Source organism: Sorex fumeus, unplaced genomic scaffold (genome assembly GCF_029834395.1).
Source record: "Sorex fumeus unplaced genomic scaffold, SorFum_2.1 ptg000047l, whole genome shotgun sequence".
Lineage (NCBI taxonomy): Eukaryota > Metazoa > Chordata > Mammalia > Eulipotyphla > Soricidae > Sorex > Sorex fumeus.
The window spans coordinates 57,325,255-57,338,159 of record NW_026606104.1 but is presented as its reverse complement, the minus strand read 5'-3'; the positions used below and the strand labels follow the sequence as shown (position 1 = coordinate 57,338,159).

Sequence of the window (12,905 nt, the reverse complement as noted above, 5' to 3'; positions counted from 1 at the left end):
GAGCAGGGTGGGAAAAAGTATGACTAGAGGCCAAGGAGCTATTTATTGCAGCTGTGGTGCCAAGCCTCACAGCCCACTGGGCGTTCCTGCGGGTGCAGCGCCTCAGTTTCCCCTTGGGGGACCCACAGCCTTCGCTCCTAGCGCCTTGGGAGGGCCCCAACCACCCGCAGCCGCAGGCCTGCAGGGAGGCGCCGGGTGCCCTTGGAGTTGAGTCTGGGCTGTGGGGACAGAGGGGCTCGGGTAGCAGGGCGAGGTGCGTGTGTGCGCACCTAGGAAGCTGCTTACAGGCGCGCAGGGTGAGCGCCCTCACCACAGCCGCAGCTGCCCACCTTCCACATACCTGGGAGGCGGCCAGGCCGGCCGCAGGGGGCAGGGCTAGTGGGACAGGTGTTTCCAGTTCCTGGAACTACTTCCTTGTCCTCCCCTCCTCCCTGCGCCTCCCTGCTGGGCCCCTGGGAAAAGGGAGGCAGTCTTGGACCCTCCACGGGGAGCGGGGCCTGGGGGACAGGAAGTAGCTTTGTGAGTGCCCGTGGGTCCGGGCCCCCCCCAGGCGCCGAGTGCAGTCAGGGAGCCTGTCCGTCCTCGCTGGCTTCTGCAGTGGCAGGGCCTGTCTGTCCAGCTGCATTTCCTCCCTGGTGTGGACATGGGGTGTTGATGCTGGCAGGAGCAGGGGCCCTGGAGGAGAAAAGGGCTAAAAGGAAGAGAACTTCCCTGGGCCTGTCCGCTCTGCCTGTCCCCCACCACCACCGGCAGGGGCCATCTGCGGCCGCGTTGGGGGTGGGAGAGGCCCTTTCTTTCTCCCCCGGCACACAGGCTACAGGATGGGTGGGGGGACTCGGCCTGTTCCCCTCTGCCAGCCAGCCTGGGCTCAGTCGGCCTTCTCGCCCCTGGGGTTGGGGTCTGCCCGCGCACCCCGACTCACGGCTTCTCCCCACACAGGTGATCGAGGAGTTCTACAACCAGACATGGATCCACCGCTACGAGGAGAGCATCTCGCCCACCACGCTCACCACGCTCTGGTCGCTGTCCGTGGCCATCTTCTCTGTCGGCGGCATGATCGGCTCTTTCTCTGTGGGCCTCTTTGTCAACCGCTTTGGCCGGTGAGCAGAAGAGGGGCGTGGTGGGGTGGGAGGGGGCTCTTCTTGCCCGTCTCCGTCCCTGTCCCCCGGCGGTCAGGACCTTGGACCCAACCCCGGGGGTCATCCCCTGAGGCCTGCCTGACCTCTGACCCCCCTCCCCCAGACGAAACTCCATGCTGATGATGAACTTGCTGGCCTTCATATCCGCGGTGCTTATGGGCTTCTCCAAGCTGGGCAAGTCCTTTGAGATGCTGATCCTGGGCCGCTTCATCATCGGCGTGTACTGTGGCCTCACGACGGGCTTTGTGCCCATGTATGTGGGGGAGGTGTCCCCCACGGCCCTCCGAGGGGCCCTGGGCACCCTGCACCAGCTGGGCATTGTCGTCGGCATCCTCATTGCCCAGGTGAGTAGCGGGGCAGGGAGCACGACGCTCCCAGCCCCAGCAGAAACTCGGGAGCCACCGGCCCAGGGCGCGGCCCCCAGCAAGTCCCAGGTGGGTCGAGGAGGCCTGGTGGTCACTCGCCCCCTCCCTCCCTCCCTCCCTCCCTCCGCCCTCTGCAGGTGTTCGGGCTGGACTCCATCATGGGCAACGAGGAACTGTGGCCGCTGCTGCTCAGCGTCATCTTCATCCCGGCCCTGCTGCAGTGCATCCTGCTGCCCTTCTGCCCCGAGAGCCCCCGCTTCCTGCTCATCAACCGCAACGAGGAGAACCGCGCCAAGAGCGGTATGCTGGGGCCCTGCCCTCCTCCCCGCCCCCGCTGCCCCGGGCTTCCTCCCGCCCTCTGAGCCGCCCCCCCCCACCCCCCCTCGCCCCTGCCAGTGCTGAAGAAGCTGCGCGGGACGGCGGACGTCACCCAGGACCTGCAGGAGATGAAGGAGGAGAGTCGGCAGATGATGCGGGAGAAGAAGGTCACCATCCTAGAGCTGTTCCGCTCGGCCGCCTACCGCCAGCCCATCCTCATCGCCATGGTGCTGCAGCTGTCCCAACAGCTGTCCGGTATCAACGCGGTACGTGTCCCCTCCTGCACCCCCCCCTCGCCACATACACACCACCCCGCCACGGAGCCCTGGGGTCAAGAGCATGCTCTGGTCCCCAACTTGAAGCTCCTCCCTGCCAGGGGAGCAACCTGCCCGCACGCCTGGGCACAGAAGCTCGGGAAGTGCCCGTGTCTCGCCTGACCCCAACTGTGCCTCTGCCCCCCCAGGTGTTCTATTACTCCACAAGCATCTTCGAGAAGGCAGGAGTGGAGCAGCCGGTGTATGCCACCATCGGCTCCGGCGTGGTCAACACCGCCTTCACCGTCGTGTCGGTGAGTGTGTGTCCCCGCCCACGGCTCGGGACCTTGTGACCTGACACCAGCCACCCTGGTCGCCTTCCCCATGAGCGTGAGCTCATTTCAGGCTCAGCATGTCAAGTTCATGGCTCGGCCCCAAACAGCTGATGAGGCTGAGGCCGGGGAGGGGCACTGGCTCCCCACCCCCAAGGTCACAGCCGGGATGCTCAGCTGTCAGGCTTGGGGGGCCGGCCCTCTCCCCCTCACTCTGAGTGTGGCATCTGCCCCAAGCTCTGTGCGGTGGGGCGACGGGGGAGTGGAACGGAAGGCCACTGACTGCGCTCTCTGCCCACCCACAGCTGTTTGTAGTGGAACGGGCCGGCCGGCGGACCCTGCACCTCATCGGCCTGGCTGGCATGGCGGGCTGTGCTGTGCTCATGACCATCGCGCTGGCTCTGCTGGTGAGTCGCTGCACACGGGAAGTTGGGGCAGGGCAAGAGGACCTTTGCCAGCTCCAGCTGGGGGCCGCTCTTTCCTTTCTTGGCCCCCTGGCCCAGGCTTGACATAGGACACACACCCACTCCTCCTGCCCACTCCTAAAAAACGCGGCAGTGTGCTAACTTTACAGCTGATCCCAGGCACAGCGAGTCTGCGGGTTGCCAAGAGGTCCAGCAAAAAGCGAGCAGGTGACCTGGATCTGTAAACGGAAGCCCTAACGTTTTCTACGTGGCTTTCTCGAGGAGGATTACATATATAGAAGCACATGCCTGGGGCCTGTTCTGTGCTGGCCCTGAGCTGGGCCCCTGTGACAGCCCTGCTAACACCCACCCCCAGGAATGTTCCTTCTCGGCTTCCCTGCCAGGCAGCAGGCAGCCTGTGCGGCAGCCAGAACCAGGGGACCACAGGGACCTCTCCGAGCACCACCCACGTGCACACACATGACCATTCCCAGAGGGTGGCCTCCAGCTCACTGCCGCTTTAAGTCGTTTCAGATGAAGAAACAAGCCCCAAGGCAAGCTCCCTCGGTCTCCGGGTAAATCCGGAGCCAAGTTCCAAGAGCTCCAAGAGCGAGGCCTGTTCCCTCCCAGCCAGAGCTCTCAGCGCTGCCCACGGCTACCTCTGGTTTCTGCTACCTTTTGAGGACCCATCGCAGCCCCACCTCACCATCCCCTGACCTCTCCTCAACAGGAGCAGTTGCCCTGGATGTCCTATGTGAGCATCGTGGCCATCTTTGGCTTCGTGGCCTTCTTTGAAGTGGGTCCTGGCCCCATCCCGTGGTTCATCGTGGCCGAGCTCTTCAGCCAGGGCCCTCGCCCAGCTGCCATTGCTGTGGCCGGCTTCTCCAACTGGACCTCAAATTTCATCGTGGGCATGTGCTTCCAGTATGTCGAGGTGAGGACAGGCCCCACTCCACACGCTGCATTTCTCATCTGCGTGCAGGACCGTCTTGTGCTGTGCGGTTTGCTCTCACGGCTGCACTCCACGGAACTGTGCCCAGGAAGAAACCGAGACTCAGTTCCCCGACCTCAGCTCCAGGGTTCCCTCCTTAGCTTTGGATCTCTCCTATTTTGCTGTTGAAGTGAGGACCTCTGGGTGAGGGCAGAGCCATAATACAGCGGGCAGGGTGCTTGCCTGGCACATGGTTGGCCCAGGTTTGATTCTCGGCACCCCACATGATCTCCCCCAGCAATACCAGGAGTGATCCCTAAGGGAAGAAGCAGGAATAAGCCCCGAGCACTGCCAGGTGTGACCCCAAAACCAAATATAAGTAAGTGGGGACAAGCACCACCAGGAGAAATTTGAGTGCAGAGCCAGGGCTAACAGCCCTGAGCATCATCGGGTGTGACCCAAAAAGAAAAAAATAAAGAAGTGGGCACCCAGAACACTGATTCCCCAGCTCTAGGCAGAGGGAACCTTACGGTCTTCCCGGCAACACCGGATTGTAGGTAGGTCGTTCCCTTTTTCAGCTCAAAGTCCCAGGGGTTAAATGCCTCATCTAAGTTCCTGCATCCAAGAGAGACTGTCAGGCCTTGAAACAAGTGCTCCTTTGTGTCTTGCAGCAACTTTGTGGTCCATACGTCTTCATCATCTTCACCGTGCTCCTGGTTCTGTTCTTCATCTTCACCTACTTCAAAGTTCCTGAGACTAAAGGCCGGACCTTCGACGAGATTGCTTCCGGCTTCCGGCAGGGTGGAGCCAACCCAAGCGACAAGACACCGGAGGAGCTGTTCCACCCCCTGGGGGCCGATTCCCAAGTGTGAGCTGCCCCCACCAGCAGCCCCGGCCTGCCCCCCGTAGCCTCCTTGGAGCACAGGCAGCCGAGGAGACTTCCAAGCTAGACTGATCTCAGCGGAGCCGGGCCTGGGGCTCCTCTCAGCCAGCAATGATTCCCAGAGGAATATTCGGGACTTTAACAGCTCCAGGATTTTAACAAAAGCAAGACTGTTGCACATATCTTATTTAGACAAGCAACAGGTTTTATAATTTTTTTTATTACTGATTTTATTATTATTTTTTTATCAGCCAGAGTTTCCTGTACCCACACCTCTGGCTTCACCCTGAGTGGCTCAGTACCTAAGGGTGGAGCCCAAGCCCTGCCTAGACACTTGCCTCCTGCTAATCTTATAGGGCTGGACCTGTGACCAAGGACACACTAATCGAACTCCAAACTATGAGGCTGCTGCCCTCATAGCCTTCACCTTCTCCGAGGTAGCTGCGGCCACTCCCTTCTCGGGTCTGCATCCCCTCCTAGGAGTCGGGCAATGTCAGGATTCACCCATCCCCCGCTCTGCCTGCCCAGCCACTCAAATTAATCTTTCCTTGCCTGAGACCAGTTGGGAGCACTGGAGTGCAGGGAGGAGAGGGGAAGGGTCAGGCTGGGCTGACAGGTTCTAGTCTCCTTTGCACTGAGGGCCAGACGATCACCGTGAAAGGTGGGCCATGGGAGGCTGAGAGCTCACTGCTCAAGAAGATGCAGACACTCCTGCCTGCCGTGTATAGATGGAAGATATTTATATATATATATTTTTGGTTGTCAATATTACATGCAGATACAAACACTAAGTTATACTATATCTGGACAGACCAACTTGTAAATACATCACTTTACTCCCTCTTGTCACTCACCCAAACATGTAAATGGCTGGTTTTTAGAAACGTGGTTTTGCAGTGCTTGTGGGTTGAGGGGAGGAGACTCTGGAAGTGCGAAAGAGACGCCTGTTGTGGTGCATTGACACTTCTTGATTTGCGCTCCAGTCCCAGGCACCTGATCCACAGCCTATGACTCAAAAGATCCTTCTGGCCCTCCTCTCCACTGCCAGGAGAAAATCTGAGTATCTTGGCCATCAAAGCATCCTGTTTTTCCATCATATACGACCATCAGTGTTCAAACAACATGATGTTCTTTTGATGCTTAAGCCTGAATATGCATGTTTTGAGGTTTTTTTGTTGTTGTTGTTGTTGGGGTTTTTCTTGGGGCGGGGGGGGAGGGGGGTGCTTTTGTTTTTGTTGGCTTTTGACTTGCTCTTTTGGGCCATACCTGACAGTGCTCAGGGGACCATATGGGATGCCCAGAGATTGAACCTGGGTCAGCTGCGTGTAAGGCAAATGCCCTACCCGCTATACTATTGCTCCAGCACTGAAGACGCATTGTTTTGTGAGACCCGTCTATGCCTTGGACAGGCTCAAAGCTAGTCTCACAGCAAATATGCTAAAATCCCTTGTTTTTAAGAGTTTTGTTTTTGGGTGGGGAGGGCACCCATACCTTAGAGGTGCTTAGGGGATATTTCTGACTGCCCAAGACTCATTCCAGGCAGTGCTTGGCAGACCATATGTGATGCAAGGGATCCAACCAGGGTCTGCTGCATGCAAGGCAAGTGCCTTAACCCCTGTACTGTCTCTCCAGCCCCAAGTCCTTGCTTTTAACAATGATACTCCCCAATCCCGACCCCCATCTCCCAGCCCACCCACGTAAAAGCAAAATAAACCACATCCACTCCATGAGCCCAATGAAGTGTCCTGTGCGTTCTCCCATTTATTCTCTTGAAAACCACCCCACTCCTCTGGTTCCAGTTTATGTGCTACAGACTCCTAAGCTTCTATCCTGCAGCTGTGAATATAAAGTGTAGATCATTCTTTTCTGTCAATCTACCTTCCTAACGCCGCTCAACCAGGCTCCGTCTCACACACACAAAAAGCGGATTTGGTTCACTTTGAGTCTTTTGTGTGAAAGACAGAACTTGGCGTGCCAAGGACACTTAAGAACATGGTGAAATAAAGCACCAAGGATGTGTGAGGGACTCAGCTGATAAAAATGGGGGAGGGGGCTGCCTGTTGAAGCCTTTGTGACTTCCAGCTGGCAAACTAAACCTTGTCAAAAGGTGTTAAACTAGGAGAGAACAAGTACTTAGCAAAGGAAATACCTATGTGCATTAAGTTTGGGGGGCACAGCCCCCGTTATGCCCAGGACTTAACCCTGGCTCTCTTCAGGATCACTCCTTGGCTAAGCTAGGGGGACCATACTGGTGCCAGGCATTGGACGTGCAAGACAAGCGTCCTAGCCGTCCTCTTGCAGGGCTGGTAAAATGAAACCTTAACTGCCGTCTCACAAGTGGGGGCGCTGAGATTCAGAAAATAGCGGCGCGGCCTGAGCTTGGGCGAGTTGACTTGGGAGTCAACTGAGAGGGTGAAAGGGATCGGAGAAATGTGCAAGCTCTGGGGCTGGAGCAATAGCACAGCGGGTAGGGTATTTGCCTTGCACGCAGCCGACCCGGGTTCGATTCCCAGCATCCCATATGGTCCCCCGCCCAGGAGTAATTCCTGAATGCATGAGCCAGGAATAACCCCTGTGCATCGCCGCGTGTGAGCCAAAAAGCAAAAAAAAAAAAAAAAAAAATGCAAGCTCTCATGGGAAGAAGTGGGGTGCGCGGGGGCGGTACGGCGGAGAGTGCAACGGGGCCCGGTTCCCAGGGGTGCCCTCGAGCTCCCTAGCGGGCCGGGGAGCTAGCACAAGGGTTAAGGTTCTTGCAAGAGGCTCCCCCGGTTCGATCCGTGCCACTGCACTGGGCCCCCTGGAGCCCCGCCTGGGGTGATTCCCGAGCTGAGAGCGGGGAGTCAGCGCTAACAGCGCTGCGCACACCCTCGCCCACCCCACCCCAAGTCCTCCGGCCGCCCTCCCACCAGCGGGAAGGAGAGTCGAGGGCGCAAAAGCCCCAGCCCGCCCGCTCGGGCCGCCCCGCGGCACTGCGCAGGCGCCGGGCTCGGCTCGGCTCGGCCCCGCCCAGCCCTGGCCCACAATGCTCCGGGACGCGCGCGGCTTCCGGTCCCCGGGCACCTTTTTTTCCCTAAGGAGCGCGGTGGGGCCGCGGCTGGAGCTGCGGGCCGGGGCGAGCGTCCGTCATGCCCCGCGCCGCGCCCGGCCCGGCTGGGCGGCCGCACGCCCGAGCGATTGGTCCGCCTCCTTTATCCCACCGCCGGGGAGGCGGAGCCACGGCCAATCAGGCGCGCCGCTGGCTGGTGACGGACGGCCCGGGCCTCCAATCGGGAGCCGTCCGCTGCAGGCCGCGGCGCGGGCACTGGCTCGCGGAGACAATGTGGGCGCCGGTCCCCGGAGCGGGAGCGGAAGGAGGGGCGGTGGCCGCCCCCTCCGCGCTCGTGGTCCTGGGCCAGTGGCGCCTCGGGAAGACGTGCCGCGCCCCTGGGCGACGTGTCACTGGGCGGCTGCGCCCGGCGAGAGTTTCGGGAGATGCTTTGATCTGAACTCCGGTTCGCGCGTCTCTGCTCTTGCCTCCCTGGAGCGGGTCCACTGCAGGCCCCGCCGCCGGACCCGCAGCGTCCAGTCCTTTTTGAGCATCATCCGTACGCCCCCTGCATCGTGCGGGAGGTGACTGCCCCTCCTCCAAATCGGGGACGCCTCTGCTTAGTCCTTCCCCTGCCTCCCCGTGGCTGTGAACTGGTCAGGATTGCTCATTGAATGGGATTAGAAGTTACACACTCAGGGCCAGAGAAGTTACTCTACTCTACTTTTTTTTTTTCTTTTTGGGTCACACCTGGCGATGCACAGCACAGGGGTTCCTCCTGGCTCTGCACTCAGGAGTTACCCCTGGCGGTGCTCAGGGGACCATACGGGATGCTGGGAATCGAACCCGGGTCGGCCGCGTGCAAGGCAAACGCCCTACCCGCCGTGCCATCTCTCCAGCCCCGAAGTTACTCTACTCTTAAGTACAGCGGGTAAGGCAGCCGACCTGGGGTTTGAGCCCCACCCCTCGAGCCCTGCCAGGAGTAATCTCTGAGCACGGAGCCAGGAGCAAGCCCTCAGCAGCACCCGCTTTGTCACCACCCCACTTCCCCCACCAATACACTCATTCCCTTTTTTTCTGTCAAAATTCTATTTCTTCTATTTTGGTTCTTTTTTGGACCACACTCAGGGTCTATTTCTGGCTCTACTCAGCAGGGACCACGGCCGGGTGAGGCTTGGGGAACTACAAGGGGTGTCTGGGATTGAATCTAGGTCTTTTGCGTGCAAGGCAAGCCCGATACGGGCTGTACTATCTCTGTAGCCCCAAAATCCCATCAAGATTTGGATTGAGGGCTGGAGATAGCACAGCGGGTAGGGCCGTTTGCCTTGCACACGGCCGACCCGGGTTCGATTCCCATATGGTCCCCTGAGCACCGCCAGGAGTAACTCCTGAGTGCAGAGCCAAGAGTAACCCCTGTGCATCACCAGGTGTGACCCAAAAAGAAAAAAAAAAGATTTGGATTGAATCACTGTGAATTATTACAGTTAATGATGGTTAAGTTTCAGTTGTACAGTGCTCCAACACCAATTCCTTCACCAGTGTCAACTTTCCTCTAAGAATGTCCCCAGTTTCACTCTCCCCCCAGCCTACCTCTATGGCAGGCACTTTTTCCTTTCACCCTTGTCTTAATGTTCCCTTCCCTGACCTGTCCCGCCATCCCCACACCACCCCAGTGGCAGGCTTCCTACTAAAGACCAGTTCTCATGCTCTTTCTATGTCTCTTCATATCCCACATATGCGAGAAAGCATTCTGTGTCTCATCAGGAACTTAAAGTTTCCTAGAAAGCTGTGTCCTTTGCAATTGCAGGGCCAACTGCAGGTCCTGGGCTTTGCTCCTGGGCTCCTGCAGCAACTCCTCACTGCTTCCAGCACTTTCCCTGCATTCTCCAACTGCAACTTAAGTTGATCTTTTTAAGATGCACCTCTAGGGGCTGGAGAGATAGTACACTGGGTAGGGTGCTTGCCCTTGCAATAGGTCAACCCAATCCCTGGCATCAGGTTCGGTCCTTCAAGCACCACCAGGTGTGACTCCTCAGCGCAGAGCCAATGCTTGCCCTCAGTATTGCTGAGTGAGCCCCCAATGCCAAAAAATAAAAAATAAATAAAAGACATGAACCTTAGTTAAAATTTTCCCTGAGAGCTGGGGAGTGGGTGAGCGGTCAGGTGCGTGCCTTGTGTTCAAAGACCTAGACGTTTGCCTTGCACACAGCTGACCTGGGTTTGATCCCCAGCACCCCATGTGGTCCCCAGCACTACCAGGAGTGATCCCTGAGTGCAGTCAGGAGTAAGCTCTGAGCACCATTGCCGTCACCTAACCTCCCTCCCCCCCCCAAAAAAAGAGCCCTGGATTTTTAAAAAAACAACAGGCCACAAGAGATAGGAGGGAGGGTACTTCCTTTGCATCCCCAGACCCAGGTTTAGTTCTCAACACTGTATTTGGTGCTCTGAGCTCTAAGCACCCCTGAGTGTGCCCCACCCCCCACCAGAAAAAAAATTTTTAAAAGCTCCACAGTTTTCACCTCTTTCCCCACTAAGTTTTACTGCTTTTGAGCCCCAGGAGTTGGAGTGGGAAGTTGCTAGCGAGGACCCGAACTGAAGAGCAGCAGTCAGTTCCCTGGAACACTGCTACCAACTAGTGGCTGCTGGGTAAACATTTAAGAGTAGGCTGGTTTTAACCTCCACCTCTCAGGGGTTTAGCAAGAATCATTTTGGAAAAAGCCCTTTACTGGTTTTATTACGACAAATCCATCTGGTGATCCTATGTCCGACCTCCACATGGTCTTCCTAAACCTGTCTGAGCATATTTCTGTACAGCTTAAATCCTTCTCCCACCCCCCATTTCACTGTTTTGTGAAAGACTCATACTACCTGGACCAGAGAGAGAATCTGGGGGCTAAGGCACTTGCCTTGCATATTGCTACACTGGTAAGATATCCCCAATACTATGTTCCGTCCCCCAGGCACTGCCAAGAATGACCCTTTGAGTGCAGAGTATGGCCAGGTGTGGCCCCAAAACCAAAAAGATTAAAAAAATAGAACCTTGGCATTCTGGTCCTTACCTCCAACAACTTAAGATCCAGCCAAGTGGGGATCACAACACGCTCCCATCCAAGAAAATGATACCAATTTACAGTACACCCCACAAAAAAAATTCGGTAAAAGTTCATACAAACGGGCTGGAGAGATAGCACAGCGGGTAGGGCGTTTGCCTTGCACGCGGCCGACCAGGGTTCAATTCCCAGCATCCCATATGGTCCCCTGAGCACCGCCAGGAGTAACTCCTGAGTGCAGAGCCAGGAGTAACCCCTGTGCATCGCCGGGTGTGACCCAAAAAGCAAAAAAAAAAAAAAAAAGTTCATACAGACAGCCCCAGGGATGGCTCAGTGGCAAAAACACCCATCTTGCAAGCATGAAGCTTTGTTCTCTAGCCCTGGTATCCACACATGCTGAGTGTGGCCTGGCAGTTGCTATTTGGTGCTCAGGACTTACTCATGGCTCTGTGCTCCAGAAATCACTTTCCCTCCCTCCCTCCCTCCCTCCCTCCCTCACACACACACATACACACCCTACCCATCCCAGCCAGAAGAGAGTGTGCAATCTCCAGCACACCACAGCCATTTGTGTTCGAGTACCACAACTAAAATACACAACCTTAGTTGTGAAAATGTTTGAGCATCACACCCAGGAGAGGGAGCAGGTGTACAAACACAACCAAAAGTACGAGAACTTGCAGTCACAGTGTGAGCAAAACAGACGGATGTAGCAGTCCTGGCAAACAACACAAGAACAATGGGAAGGGAAGCCAGAGGTGTTGGGGAGGTCACGCTGTGAACATATATATTATATATGCCAATAAACATTCGAAAAAAAATAAAATCAGACTGTACCATGATGTAACAACCTGTCTGAAGTAAACTTAGAATTCTGTTTCGATGCCTCCTCTGGAAATCATGTGAAAAATGTAGTTCAAACATAGGCCAAGACCTGGGGAGTGAGGGGTCGGAGTGATACTACAGCAGGTAGGGCACTTACCTGCCTGAGTCCACAAGGGTCCAATCCCCAACATCCCATATGGTCTCCCAAGCACTTCCAGGTCTAAATCCTGAGTACAGAGCCAGGAGTAAACCCTGAGCACCACTGTGTGTGGCCCCCAAACAAACAGAAATCATAACTATAGCGATGGATATGAAATAGGCATTGTGATGATCATTTACATATATATATCAAATCATTATGTTGTGTACATGAAACTAATGTTACATGTGCTTAGAAACACATGACAGGGGCCAAAGTGATAGTACAGTGGTTAGGGGGCTTGCCTGGCATGTGTCGACCCAGGTTCAATATGGGTACAGCATATGGTCCCCTGAGCCCCACTGGAAGTGATTTTTGGAGCACAGAGCCATGAGTAAGCCCTGAGCACCAACAGATGTGGCCCCCCAAAACAAAACAAGTCAAAAAGTTCAATTGGTCTGCAGCTAATTAAGCCAACTATCCTGTGGTCCCTCTGGGACTCTGCACAGTGGCTGCGGACGGCAGCCTCCCTGGCAGTGACTGTGGCCTGTTCTTTGTAAAGATTACCATAAGGGATCTTGGACACAGCCCTTTGTGGCGGACATCCACAATATCTGTATCTGTCATCATGCTGGCCCCAACCTCGGGCTCCAAAAGTTACTCAGGGTACCTTTGTTGTTTTTTTCTTTTTGGATCACACCTGGCGATGCTCAGGGGTTACTCCTAGCTCATGCACTCAGGAATTACTCGTGGCGGTGCTCGGGGGACCATATGGGATGCCGGGAATCGAACCTGTGTCGGCCATGTTGGCTGCGTGCAAGGCAAACGCCCTACCCGCTGTGCTATCGCTCCAGCCCCAGGGTGCCTTTGGAAATCTCCAGGGCACAGTAAAGTGTTCACAATAGCCAAGTGATCACGTCCACCTGCATCAAGCTTCAGAGCAAGGAGCACGTGACTGAAGCTCAATGATGCCAGATCAAGTTCAAAATTCCTGGCCACCAGATTCATGTATCAGAGAAGTGGAGCTTTACTAAGTTAAGAGTCGAGCTGGAAGACTCGGCGGCTGAAAAAGCTTGTTTCAGATGACTGAGTCAAACACAAGCCCCTAGATCAATGGGAGCACTAAACTCCTGAGAGCCTCCAGTGCTCCTCCTGGGGAAATCCTGATTCCTCGCTAAACATTTAAAAAGTCCAACCGACAAATGTACTCTTCTATGTTGAAGTGAATTACACATACAAA

The 12,905-nt window shown here is 56.1% G+C and overlaps 1 protein-coding gene and 1 non-coding gene across 2 annotated transcripts in view; both read left to right on the top strand.

The window, feature by feature from the left end:
* Positions 1–6,362, top strand: part of SLC2A1 (solute carrier family 2 member 1) — a 29,052-nt gene extending 22,690 nt beyond the window's left edge. Inside the window, exons 3-10 of the mRNA XM_056122628.1 lie at positions 940–1,100; positions 1,243–1,483; positions 1,642–1,804; positions 1,901–2,088; positions 2,286–2,390; positions 2,714–2,815; positions 3,543–3,746; positions 4,415–6,362. Of these exons, the coding sequence (XP_055978603.1) occupies positions 940–1,100; positions 1,243–1,483; positions 1,642–1,804; positions 1,901–2,088; positions 2,286–2,390; positions 2,714–2,815; positions 3,543–3,746; positions 4,415–4,615 (1,365 nt within the window). The 3' untranslated portion in view covers positions 4,616–6,362. The remainder of the gene's footprint in view (positions 1–939; positions 1,101–1,242; positions 1,484–1,641; positions 1,805–1,900; positions 2,089–2,285; positions 2,391–2,713; positions 2,816–3,542; positions 3,747–4,414) is intronic.
* A 5,761-nt stretch (positions 6,363–12,123) lies between these two features.
* LOC130032214 (small nucleolar RNA SNORA70) lies at positions 12,124–12,255 on the top strand. Its single transcript, XR_008793768.1, has one exon. It is a non-coding gene; the product is annotated as a small nucleolar RNA SNORA70 (small nucleolar RNA).
* The last annotated feature ends 650 nt before the right edge of the window (positions 12,256–12,905 follow it).